General features: G+C 42.1%; 1 protein-coding gene and 1 long non-coding RNA gene across 4 annotated transcripts in view; one reads left to right on the forward strand and one right to left on the reverse strand.

Moving 5' to 3' along the window:
- Window positions 1-13386, reverse strand: part of metap1d (methionyl aminopeptidase type 1D (mitochondrial)) — a 75931-nt gene that overhangs the window by 35114 nt on the left and 27431 nt on the right. For 2 of the 3 annotated variants that reach the window (XM_061234817.1, XM_061234818.1), the window contains exons 2-4: window positions 7470-7621; window positions 3295-3444; window positions 2534-2682 (exon numbers count right to left, since the gene is read on the reverse strand). In XM_061234817.1, coding sequence (XP_061090801.1) covers window positions 2534-2682; window positions 3295-3444; window positions 7470-7621 — 451 coding nt within the window. The remainder of the gene's footprint in view (window positions 1-2533; window positions 2683-3294; window positions 3445-7469; window positions 7622-13386) is intronic. The other variant, XM_061234819.1, reaches the window with a different exon arrangement.
- On the forward strand, window positions 5203-7813 carry LOC133124015 (uncharacterized). Its single transcript, XR_009708279.1, has 2 exons — window positions 5203-5708; window positions 6950-7813. It is a non-coding gene; the product is annotated as an uncharacterized LOC133124015 (long non-coding RNA).

The raw sequence follows: 13386 nt of genomic DNA on the forward strand, positions 1-13386 counted from the left end.
CATGGCATAAAAAAAACCTAGTTAGCACCAATTTATCTCTACTAAAGAAAGGGTATAAAAATGAGTGGGGGAGCTGGACCAAGTAAGAAACCAAAAACTTACCACTTCCATCCGGATTGGGAGGACTTTTTTTTCACAATGTCATATTCGAAGTGCGTTTGTCTGATCTGCCAATCTACCATCACTATTCCAAAGAAGGGAAATGTGGAGCGGCACCTACGGACTGTTCATAAAAACTACGACACTGGCTTCGCTCCGAAAAGCGAGCTGAGAAAGAGAAAGGTGAAGGAACTAAAATCACAGTTGTCCGGACAGCAGTCATTTTTCTCACAGCTGAGCTCAAAAGCTAAGGCAGCTAAGCATCGTTCCAGGTGAGTCACTCCATCATTAAGCACAAGAAGTCTTTCCAAGATGGAGAGATGATAAAAGAGGCATTGAAGCGGCTGACTCGTTGTTTCGGGACTTTAAAAACAAACCGGAAATATTATCTTCAATCAAAGCTCTCCAGCTATCAAGAAGTACAGTGACACGGCGTTGTGAAGTCATGGCCGAGGACTTGACACAGCAGCTCTGGAAGGACATTGCGGCCTGCGAGTGTTTCTCACTGCAATTGGACGAGTCTACAGACTTAAGTGATACAGCCCAATTGTGCATTTTTATTCGGATGGTGTTTACAGATATGACTGCAAAAGAGGAGCTGTTAACAATACTGCCCATGAAAGAACACACACGGGGGGAGGACATTTTTCAGTCTTTCAAGACAGCTCCCAGTGTGCAAATTGGTGTCAATCACCACAGACGGTGCACCCGCAATGGTTGGCCGCTCGAATGGATTTATTGCCAAGTGCAGGAAGGATGATGCTTTCCCCGACTTCCTCAATTACCACTGCATAATACAGCAACAAGCATTATGCGCAAAAATGCTAAACATGAAAGATGGATGTGGCAATGAAGATTGCCTGTTCTATTCAAGCTAGATCTCTTCAAAGACGGCTGTTCAGTGCGCATCTGGAGAAGGCTGACTGCGACAACCAACATGTTGAATGAGCTTAATTTAGAGCTGCAAGGAAAAGACAAAACTGTGGCCAATATGATCAGCTCAGTTAATGCTTTCAAATGAAAAATGCAACATCTATCCTCAAAGCTGCAGCGCCATGATTTGGGGAAATTCCAAAACCTTGTGTCAGAGCTGGAGATGCAACAGAAGGTGTGTGCGCAACTTGACAGTGCGCGCTACACAGAGCAGATTGACAATTGTCTGTCAGAGTTTGACAAAAGCTTTCAAGACTTTGCTTTACTCAAGCCAGTCGCTACATTTATGTGCTACCCATTTCGAGAAGATGTTGAGGTTGATTCACTCGCATCAAAAATTTCAACGCTGTTTCAGCTGAACTCGTCTGGAGTGGAGGATGAGATTTTGACACTACAAGCTGACATTCAGCTGAAGTCCAGGGCTCATGGACAGTTCTGGAACTTACTCACAGAGGAAAAGTACCCAAACATGAGGAAATGTGCTACCTCCTTGACTGCATTATTCGGCTCCACTTACTTATGTGAGTCAGCCTTTTCCCACATGAAGATTATTAAGTCCAAATACCGTACCACCATGACTGATGATCATTTGGAAGTCTGCTTGAGGATGGCTACCAGCAGCTACTGTCTGGACTATGCAACCCTGGCTGATTTCATGCAGTGCAAGTCATCAGAGTACGGTAATGACCAAAAATGTAGAGTTGTATTGTGCCATACGGGTTCATGCAGTTATGCAAGGTACACCAACATATATTGTATATATGAAGTGTACTCAGTATATATATAAAAATAAATATATGTTTAGCATTTTTAATGTAGGTAGATCATTTTGACTTAGTCATTTTAAAAGTAGTTTGCAAGCCGAAAAAGTGTGGGCACCCCTGGTATAGAGAGACAGAAAGAATGGGGGCGAGAGAGAGGGAAAGACATGCGACAAATTGTCAGACGGTCGGATTCGAACCGCCGATGTCGCGGCTCGCAATGAGCATGCGGTTAGTGCTCTGCAGGCTGCGCCACCAAGACACCCAGCTACACAGTGGTTTTTAATTGACTCTGTAATAAATTTCACAATGTCCGTATTAAACATGAACGACTACATAACCTGCTTAGAATCTGTCCAATATGGAGCAACAGTTACAATTTTATTGCACAGACAAATAACAGCATTTTGACAATATAGACACTAATATTCAAAAAAGACCTTACGAAGAAACCATATACTGTAGTATATAAAAATATTGGAGACAATTTGGATAGAACTACTTTTCGCTTGACATGACATTTGCACAAAGTGTGCTGCCAAAAGAAACAATCTGTATATCAATAAAGAACCAAGCTATGCCTGTTATCCTGCTCCTATTTTTTATCCTGTGATCATACTGTTTGGATGAAAGTGATCTTCCCTGAAGCCTACTGCTGTTAATGTTTTGGAGTTCTCAGGAGCACTGCTGTAATCGTTGAAGGGGGATTCCAAACCCAGGACCCCAAGAGACGTGAATACCTGTCAGGTATGCCGTGACACACCACATTGTTCACTGAGGTGCAGACTGATTTTGGAAAGCCTCCATAGCGCAGGGGAGAGGGGTAGGCATTATGTCTGATTGCCTCTTGATGAACAATAAAGTCTATTTCATCAGTTGTCATGCCAACCTGGAGGAATAGAAGAGGGACCAGAAAGTTTCCTGTCACTCAAACTTTCTTCTGATGCATTTTCAACACATGGGGTAATCTACTGCCGCCAGTGGGCAGCTAATTCTTTTATTTTTAAGAGAATTATGTATGGAGTGGTAGCATGCTACAGCATGCATATTAAGGATATTGCAAACATATGTCTATGTTTGTGCACGTGTGCAGTTCATATCAAAATATCCCATTCATATGAGATTTGAAATCCTCTATTCTCGATTTCTTACATCACTTTCATGTACCTGCTAACACTGAGATTCCAGTAGTAAATTACTGAAATTACAGGAATGTTAAAAACTATAATCTATAAACTAGGAGTCATCCGCATGAGAGCAAGTGTGAATACAATATAACTTTATTGATATCAACTGTGTTTCACTATATTGATATGTGCAATGAAAATGCACACACAAAAGCACACACTCATGAATTCACGCATGCACAAAACACACATGAATACAGACACAACCACACTCACACACACACACACACGTACCCATACAAACACCTTCACACACTCACAAACATACAGTTTCAAACACGAACACACATGTATGCACACACACTGTGCTGTACCTTCAAGCTCCTCCCAGCCAGCAGCAGGATGTGGCGCGCCAGCTGACAGGCTCTCCGCAAACCCTGAATCTGATCTTCATCTTTAATTTCTATGTAGTCTGCCCAGTCTGGCACGGTGCCTGTCGTCACATAGTCTGGCCTCATTATGTGCTGAGAGGAGAAAACAAGGAACAGAGATCCTACGTGAAGATGAGGCTAGAGTCTGGCATGACAATGGGGTAATTGTCCCCCACCCGATGAAATTGCAGGGGAGCACTATGGATCGGTCTCTGTTATTTCACTCGTCCCACTGTAATATTCATTCATCTGCCACAAGGGGACGAAGAAGCCAATATAACTTGCCACTTGTTCTTGTTTGGTTTGATATAGCTACCACTAGCGCCAAGGAACAGTTTTCAGTAGGTTACTGAGCCTCCGTCAAGCAGTAATGGTAATGAAGTAAAGTCCTTTACTTCATTTTTTAATATTTACATTTAGTTTATCCATCATGAAATGGCTGGACTACATGCTAGTCCAGAAGAGGGCTACACCGCTTTGCTTATCTTCCATCGCTACCTTATGAAGCATAATGTTTGTACAGTAACTTAGCAAACTAATTATCCTTCATGTCTGAACCTAGAGTCGTTTTTGGTTAGGCAGCGGAGACTCTTGAATACAGGTGCATCTCAAAAAATCTGAATATCGTGGAAAATTTCATTCTTTTCTGTAATTTCACTGAAAAAATGAAACTTTCATATACTCTAGATTCATTACACAAAGTTAAATATATCAAGCCTTTTTTTATTTTCTTTTTTTTTTACAGTTTACAGCTCATGAAAATCAAAAATCCAGTATCTCAAAATATTACAATATTACCTAATATTACTATTACCAATCCAAAAAAAGATTTATAATACAGACCTTCTGAAAAGTATGTTCATTTATGCACTCAATACTTTTGCACGAATTACTGCATCAATGCGGCGTGGCATGCCAGATTGCTTTGATAGCGGTCTTCAGCTGGTCTGTATTGTTGGGTCTGGTGTCTCTCATCTTCCTCTTGACCATACCATACCAGATTCTCTCTGGGGTTCAGGTCAGGCGAGTTTGCTGGCCAATCAAGCACAGTAATACCATGGCCACCAAACCAGTTACTAGTAGTTTTGGCACTGTGGGCAGGTGCTAAGTCCTGCTGAAAAAGGAAATCAGCATCTCCATAAAGCTTGTCAGCAGACGGAAGCATGAAGTGCACTAAAATCTCCTGGTAGATGGCTGCGTTGACTCTGGACTTGATAAAACACAGTGGACCAACACCAGCAGATGACATGGCACCCCAAATCATCACTGACTGTGGAAACTTCACACTGGACTTCAAGCAACTTGGATTCTGCGCCTCTCCACTCTTCCTCCAGACTCTGGGACCTTGATTTCCAAATTAAATGCAAAATTTACTTTAATCTGAAAAGAGGACTTTGGACTACTGAGCAACGGTGCAGTTATTTTTCTCCTTAGCCCAGGTAAGACGCTTCTGACATTGTCTCTGGTTCAGGAGTGGCTTGACATTAGGAATGCGACACTTGTAGCCCATTTCCTGGACACGTCTATGCATGGTGGCTCTTGATGCACCTCAGTCCACTCTCCCCCAAGTTCTGGAATTGGCTTTGCTAGACAACACTCTCAATGCTGCGGTCATCCCTGTTGCTTGTGCACCATTTCCTACCACACTTTTCCCTTCCAGTCAACTTTCCAGTCAATATGCTTTGATACAGCACTCTGCGAACAGCCAGCCCTTTCAGCAATGACCTTCTGTGGCTTACCCTCCTTGTGGAGGGTTTCAATGTTCTGGACAAATGTCAAGTCAGCAGTCTTCCCTATGATTGCCCGACCAAGTATTGAGCGCATAAATGAACATACTTTTCAGAAGGTCGATATTTCTGTATTATAAATCCTTTTTTTGATTGGTCTTATGTCATATTCTAATATTTTGAGATGAATATTTCACTTCATGTGTAATGAATCTAGAATATATAAATGACGGAATCTTTTTTTTTTTTTTTTTCACGATATTCACATTTTTTTAGATGTATATGCACCTGTATATCAGAATGACTGACAGTAAAACTAGAGTTGCGTTTGAAAACCAATACATATATTTTGATAAATTTGTTTTACCCCATACAATCTATTCTTGGAATGTAAGATGATATACTTGAATGACACTTTTGGTTTTGGAGTGAACACATTTTATTAGTAAGCGGAACTTATTTTTTCTCAAATAATAGTGATTCCGGGGCAATCAGGGGCACTTGTATGCAGCGAACCACCCCACCAAGTCCCTCCCCACACCCTCATGTGCCGGCCATACTCGCATCTGGCAGGACCAGGGCATGTGCCGGGGGACCAGGGTGTGCCATGTGCCACTGCATCAAACAAAAGTAATTAAGTATTTATCAACCATGTGTGTATGTTGACAAATACCAATCAATCAAAAACAAAAAGCGCATGCACAGGACTTATGATTTGACGCTCAAAACATACCTTATAAGGACCACAGCAATTTAAAGAGATGGCCCAGAAAAGATTAAAGAACTTTGTTTGAAATGCGGCACGGATGGTGCAGTGGGTAGCACTGCTGCCTCACAGCAAGGAGGTTCTGGGTTCAAATCCTGGTCGGCCAGGGCCTCTCTGTGTGGAGTTTGCATGTTCTCCCCGTGTTCGCGTGGGTTTCCTCCGAGTACTCCGGTTTCCTCCCACAGTCCAAAAGACATGCAGGTTGATTGGAGAGTGCCTGTGGGTATGAGTGTGTGAGTGAATGGTGTGTGTGCCCTGCGATGGACTGGCGACCTGTCCAGGGTGTATTCCTGCCTCACGCCCAAAGTATGCTGGGATAGGCTCCAGCCCCCCCGCGACCCTGTTCAGGATAAGCGGGTTAAGATAATGGGTGGATGGATGGATGGATGGATGGATGTTTTAAATGCTGTGTAGCCTGCACATTAACCTATTTTTTTTTAATCATTATATGACTGTGTGCTACAGCTACTTTGTAACATCTTGTTTTTAGGAGCATGCAAATGTATATTAAAACAAAGTTAGGAGTTAACAGTTGTTTGCTGTTATTGTTCATTATTTTTTCTGTTCAAAAATGGACAGGGAAAAGCTGATTGTCCTGTTGGGAGAAATATCTATAGATAACATATAAGAGCCATGAACCACAGAACCGGCTGTATAAAGACAACATTGAAAAATGCTATTTGGAGCACCATCACCATTGCTGTTGGAGCTTCTGATAAGTAGCCGATAATGTGCCAACATCTAAACATAGTCTGTTGCTTATTAGCCTACTTTTGTTTATACAGGCTATGTAAACTATGTATGCCCCACATAGGACTGGAATAAAAATGGAGCCGGTGTAAAATGTGGTGTGGTGTCCTAGGTGCTGTATACACACCAGAGCCATGCTGAGTAAAATGGGGCTAAACATTAGAATGTCAGGGTTGGGGAAGACTAAAGCCTGGGAAGATATTGCTGTTCTAAAGCTCTACATACTATGGAACAGGTAAAACAAAAATTGTTTGACATTAAACTGGAGGCAAAGTAATAAAATTATAAGAGAGACTTTGCGGTCTAGAATTACACAGGAAGGTGACATTGATATGTTTTCACTGTCCATCGGCAGTCCCCAAGAAGAGGACGGAAAGCACCTGAACATGGTCTGGAATTGGACAGGAACAGCATGTGGATCTTATACCTTCTGGCTCCAGTACGCTGCAGAAACTCAGAAGGAGGTGTCTGGGCAGTTGGAACTATTTCTATATGGTCTACGGTTGGAACAGACTCGTGAGCCTCACCAAAGAAATCGGCTCGGCCTTTGAAGATGGCAGATCTTCTAACAAAACAATAAATGTAAATTTAATGTAAAGAGAGGTTAGCCATAGCAACAAAAGCCTAAGCTTTGACTTGTACGCCCTATTTATTACTAGTTTTTGTGTTTTATGGAATTTATATTCAAGTCCAATTCAGCATTAATTAATCATGATTACCCAAATTAAATATCGGCATCATTTTAATGTGGAATCCAGTTGCATTTTTTATATGATATGAATAATTTTCATTTTCAGTTGGCTAATTAAAATAATTTGTAAAAATTATTAAAATAATATATGAATTAATACAGCTATACAGCAAGGGGTATTCACCTTGGGAACAGTGTATGCTGGGTGCACAACTGCTGGACGCACTAAGCTGTGAGACCTTTGCCACTTCCTCCAGAAGAAAGAGCGGCATGGCTCAGCCTGGCCTCCCCAGGGTGGGCGTACCCTGCTACCAGTCTGGAGCAACGCAGCACAACCTGCAGCACAAATGAGAGGAGGGTGGGATACTTGTGTTCATACATATACTGTTCTTACCAACAGACCCCATGCCCAAACAGTCTACTGTTTTGCATTATACCATTCAACCCCAGGGGAACCCCCAGGAGGCAGCCCAAGCTAACACAATACTTATTTCATTCCAAAATAGGATAATAAATGTATTAAATGTATATGATGTTGTTATTGTGGCTTATTTTGTGATATTCTGTCTCTCAATGTTAAAATGTACCTATGATTACAATTCTACACAGTTCCATTCTTTGTAAGTGGGCAAACCTACAAAATCAGCAAGGGATCAAATAGTTATTGCTCCCAGCGTGCGTGCGTGCGTGCGTGCGTTCGTGCGTGCGTGCGTGCGTGCGTGCGTGCGTGCGTGCGTGCGTGCAACTTTTACTGGCTGTGTGGGTAGGCTTTATAAATGGTGTGTACTGAAACTGGGACACATCCCAAGAGATACAGTTGATCCTATATAGTTTATATATAATATGTGACAGTAGCAAATGTACCTCGGTTAGTTCACTTGTGAAGCACAGTGAGAGGTGGTAAAATGAAGGCCTTATAGCAGGTTCTCGTGACAGCACTCTCTCTGCCAATGCAACCCTAACAACATTGCCCTTAGCTGACTGAAAACACATTGGTCTTTGGAATGAGGCCTGGGTTCAAATCCCAGGTGTGTAAAGTTAACCAGTAGATGTGGTCCTCGGATAGCCCCACTTCCTTCCCACAAACCGAGCCCAGCCGCCACGTAAGACTTTTTATACTATTTGTCCAGTATATATAATTTCCCATACAATCCCGTTTCATGTTTTGTAACTGTTCTAATGACCATACAGTACTTTCCAAATGTATTCACAACTAATTATGATAAAGATGAGCAAAAGGCTATATAAAATATAAGAACATAAAAACATAGGCCTTTTTTTTTCTTTATAAAGGGTATAACAAATGGCAAAAAGCAGAGAGGGTAACCGAGAGAAGGGATGGCCGCTTAGACTGTGCCATGGTAGGGATCAAAACCACTGCTGTACAGGGTAGGGGGAGGGTATGGCAAATTGTTCAAGAGTCAACCTCCATACAGATTTAACCACACATCTTGCCAAATGAAGTATTTCAAATAAAATCTGGCAAAACTAAATCTGCATTCCACAGTCATTTTTAAGTTCATCAAAGTCTTTGGAAAAGGTGTAATTATCTCCCATGGTTTCCCGTTTTACTGAATGAGGCAAATGTAAAATCCATCTGTCATCCTACACCATGGGGAAAGGCAAAGAACTCTCAGAAGAACCAAGAAAAAGGTTTGTTGACCACCACAAGTTAGGAGATAGGAGTTGGGTCACAAATAAAAATAAAATTAAAATTAAAACCAGACATACAATAAAACCACTGTAAAAGTGATAAATGACACAAGGGCATCTTGCCTCCATGCACAGAAGAACATGCTTAAGGAGGAAAAGAAATAACCGCAAGACCCAGCTGGGGATCTACAAAATTGGGGACATCAAATCTTGGGGACACAAAGTCTCCATATCTACAATCAAACACTACTTCTATGGCAATTTCTGTTGAGGGCAATCACAAAAGTGATTAAATCATTAAGAGTCTAGGGTTTGGTAAGCAGCACTGGAACTTCAATTGGAACCAGGTGTTAAGGTCAGATGAGACCAAAATTGTGCTTTTATAGCCATGCACACTAGTAGGAGGTTTGCATATACAGGATAACACTTTGAAAGTGTTGGAAAGATCACACCAGAAATGATGCAGCAGGTTGTTTTACATCTCCTGTTCCTTGCTAAAGACAAGCAGAACAAAATTAGTTATTAAAAAATGTCATGCAATGTAATGTCATCACACAAGTATAGTCTCCCTCTCACAATAACTAATTAATGTGCAGTAGCACAATCTCTACTCTAATATTTTTTTTAACCCCTTAAGTCTCACCGGGTTTTTTTTTTTGCTTTCATTCCTTTTTTTTTTTTGCCTGCAATTTTCAATCACTATGGTAACAGGATATAGACATGGATTATAAAAAAAACATGCAGAATGTCAGAAGAACTGCTGCCCACTGGATGTTTTTTGTTTTTTGCACCATTCTCTGCAAACTCTAGAGACTTGTGCGTGAAAATCCCATGAGCAGTTTCTGAGATACTCAAACCACCCTGTCTGGCACCAACAATCATTCCATAGTCAAAGTTACTTAGATCACATTTCTTCCCCATTCTGACATTTGGTCTGAAAAACAGCTGAACCTCGTAGACCACATCTGCATGCTTTTATGCATTTATTTGCTGCCACATGATGGGTTGATTCAATATTTGCACTAACAAGCTGGTGTACAGGTCTAACTATTTAATGGAGGATCTACAAATTAATCTCACAAATTTTAAATTTTTACGTAGCAACAGTTTGTGGGCAGGCTATGTTGAAAGAGTGATAGAAGATATGTGGTACCAAATGGGACACATTGTACATGCTTTACAAAAGTGCAAAATAAGTGTATGGCCTCTAACTTTACCATGCAAAATTGCCAATACACTACTCTAAGATTATGAATACTTTGAGAGGTTTGAATCCTAAACAATCTGCCTAGTGGTGAGCACATGTTGTTTGACAGAGTAGGCATTAGACATGGTTGTAGCAGTTTTCAGAGATCTGTGCTATACCTTGATGGCTGATGTTGACGCTAGGGCTGACCAATTTAATTTCCTGTCTTTTGAGGCTTTCAGCAAACACCAAGATTTCACTTAAAACTTAGTTTTTTGTGATTAATTAAACTATTTCAGCAGCTTCAGACAAAAATACATTAAGCTAGTCTTCTTAGGCCATAATGTTAGCTAAGGCTGACAGACAACAGGCAATCTATGCTAGACTATATCCTTCTAATTTAATGTTCATAATTATTTATTTATTTATTTATTAACCTTTATTTATACAGGGTATGTTGACGGAGCACCCATGCTCTTTTGCAGCAACGCTCTGTTAAGTAACTTAACATGCATGGCTTTGTATGGAGGGAGGAAACCAGAGTACCCGGAGGAAATCCACACAGACACAGGGAGAACATGCAAACCAGGCCAGGATTCAAACCCAGGACCTTCTCGCTGTGAGGTGACAGTGGTATCCACCATGCCACCCAATTAGGCACACATTTCATTATCACACATAAATTCCAATATATTGTGGGCATAACTGTGACTGAAAATATGAAAATAAATTCATTTGGAAGAAAAAAAGGCAGGGGAAATTAAGCACTGCGAAAACATTGGTTTCTGCAACTTCCTTTCAGTGGCACGAGGATGGAATGGGATGTTGACAGTTTGTATTTTAATTTCAATTTTGATGCCTTTCTTTCTTAGTGCGTGAATGTCTTTAACGCAAAGACAATTAGCATTATCATTTGAATAAAGCTACTCATGAGTGGGAAATTTATGTTCATTTGAATTTCAGCTGCAATATGTTTCCGTAGTATAAAGACAGACAGACAAAACCCACCCACCCACAGCGATGTGCTGTATACGACATGGCTCAGGCAGTAAGAGCAGTCGTCTGGCAGTCGGAGGGTTGCCGGTTCGATCCCCCGCCCGGGCTGTGTCGAAGTATCCCTGAGCAAGACACCTAACCCCTAAATGCTCCTGACGAGCTGGTTGGTGCCTTGCATGGCAGCCAATCGCCGTTGGTGTGTGAGTGCGTGTATGAATGGGTGAATGAGAAGCATCAATTGTACAGCGCTATATAAATGCCAACCATTTACCATTTATATACAGACCTACAGACCCAACAAACGGACTAAATTCACTCAGTCACGCTCTCACTTGTTGTAAGCTATGTTCCAGCTGTTTGGGTTAGTATGTGCAGCTCAGCACTGCAGGGACTATGTGAGCAACCCTTCTCTCTTCCTGCGGCTTGTTTAAATGAGCCCCAGCCGGGGAGAGAGAGGGATGCAGCCAGACAGCACTGGACGGCAGCGGGAGGGCAGAGAGCGGCGGTAATCAGCCGGGAGGATGTGGGGAGCGGCCTGTGAGGGGGAGCGGCAGAGTGCCTGTGATCTTGCTGTGTGAATCAGGCGGCAAGCAGAGCCTAGCAGAGGCTGCTTAACAGCAGAGTGCCACAGCAGCAAACAGGGTGGACACAGAGCAGGCCTCCTCCAAACGACTGCTTAACCCTATTGCACCCCCTACCCCACACTCCCTCCTTTCATCACCTCATCACAGCCCAATCAGACCCTGAGGGGAAACAGCAGCGGGGGGCTCCACTCTGGGGTCTGCTTTTAGCCCTACTCTGAGGAGGGCCAATGTGGAGCTGAGTGTTCACAGTGCCCAGAACAGCAGAGGGAGGGGAGACTGTATATCCACACATCACCACCTCCACTGCCAACTCACATGCTTTTCAATGAGAGCCAGCCTCTGGCTGAAGAGGCAAAAAAAACAGAGATTCATTGACATTTTCACATCATAACATATTCTGCCAAGTGCCAAGAATGCAATAAAATATAGGGCAATACAATGTAACAGCCGCAAGAAAAAGAGCAATGTTCAATGTTTAAACGTAAATGGAACGCAACCCCTCACCGACTGCTTTAATTGTGCACCCTTCTTCCTTCAGGATTCACGACTACACGTGGACACCTGTGTCCTCAATAAAATAAAGACATGGTCAGCATTCTGAGAAGGTTGCAAGTGATCCGGCACTTCATTAGACTGCCCCTGTTCTGCATGCGACAGCCCTGCGTGATGAGCAGGGAAGGCTTTCCACCCAGGTAGGGTCAGAGCGAGGCCCTGATTACACAGCTGCCATATGCTGCACCCCATCCACCCCTGCCCCCCCCAGGTCTTCTGCTTTGGAGCTCCTGCCCCTCGTTTTTCCACTCGCTGATCAGGGCCCTGTCTGCTCTGTATCCGAGAAACACTCGGATACAATCGCTCTTTGATGGTCCTTACAATTCATAGGGAGTAAGGGTAGGCTACATGAGACCACAGTCACTGCCACTGCGAAAAGCAAAAGAAGCCAAACGGTACTGCTCTTCAGTCTCCTTGGCAACAAAGAACACATTTAACCAATCAGTAGAAAGGTTTCTAATTTTCAGCCACAAGGTTACAAATCTGTCGTTCTGATCATTGTAGCTTTTCATCAATATCCAATCGACAACTTAAGAACACTGAAAAAATGAATCACACAATTTCACTCTTCGTGGCTCATTAGTGCACAACACTGTTTGAATAATAACTAATAATAAAATGTAACTTAAATTGACAAATTCTTATGAAAAACAGCAAATTGGGTAATATCCCAACTGAGTAACAACAAACCAGTCAATCCGCCAATCACTCTTTTTTTAAGGTTTCCGCTCATAAACAAATCATGCGGGTGGTTTAAATAATCACCCTCCTCTTTTTTTAGGAAGGAAAATTCTGGTAATGCCCTGAAGGCAATGTGAGAAGGATCTGGGGAACAACATGTGAACAGCCAACAACATTGCTTCTGTAATCTCCAATGTTTCTATGGTAACTCCAGAAAAAAAACACAGCATCTTAACGGGGTGGCTGCTGAAAGCCACAAACCCACATGTTTCGGCAAATAATGCAGCTTAGCATCTGGTACATTTATTTTAAAGCTAAATAAAGTCCAATTTTTTACTTTTCTGTCACATCATAAAAAAAGGGTTAAGGCCAATAACCATTAGATGCACAGTGACTTGAAAAAGCATTCCCCCTCCTGAATATTGCACTGAATGGTTTCAAATCTTTAG

The sequence above is a fragment of the Conger conger genome, chromosome 3 (assembly GCF_963514075.1).
Source record: "Conger conger chromosome 3, fConCon1.1, whole genome shotgun sequence".
NCBI lineage: Eukaryota > Metazoa > Chordata > Actinopteri > Anguilliformes > Congridae > Conger > Conger conger.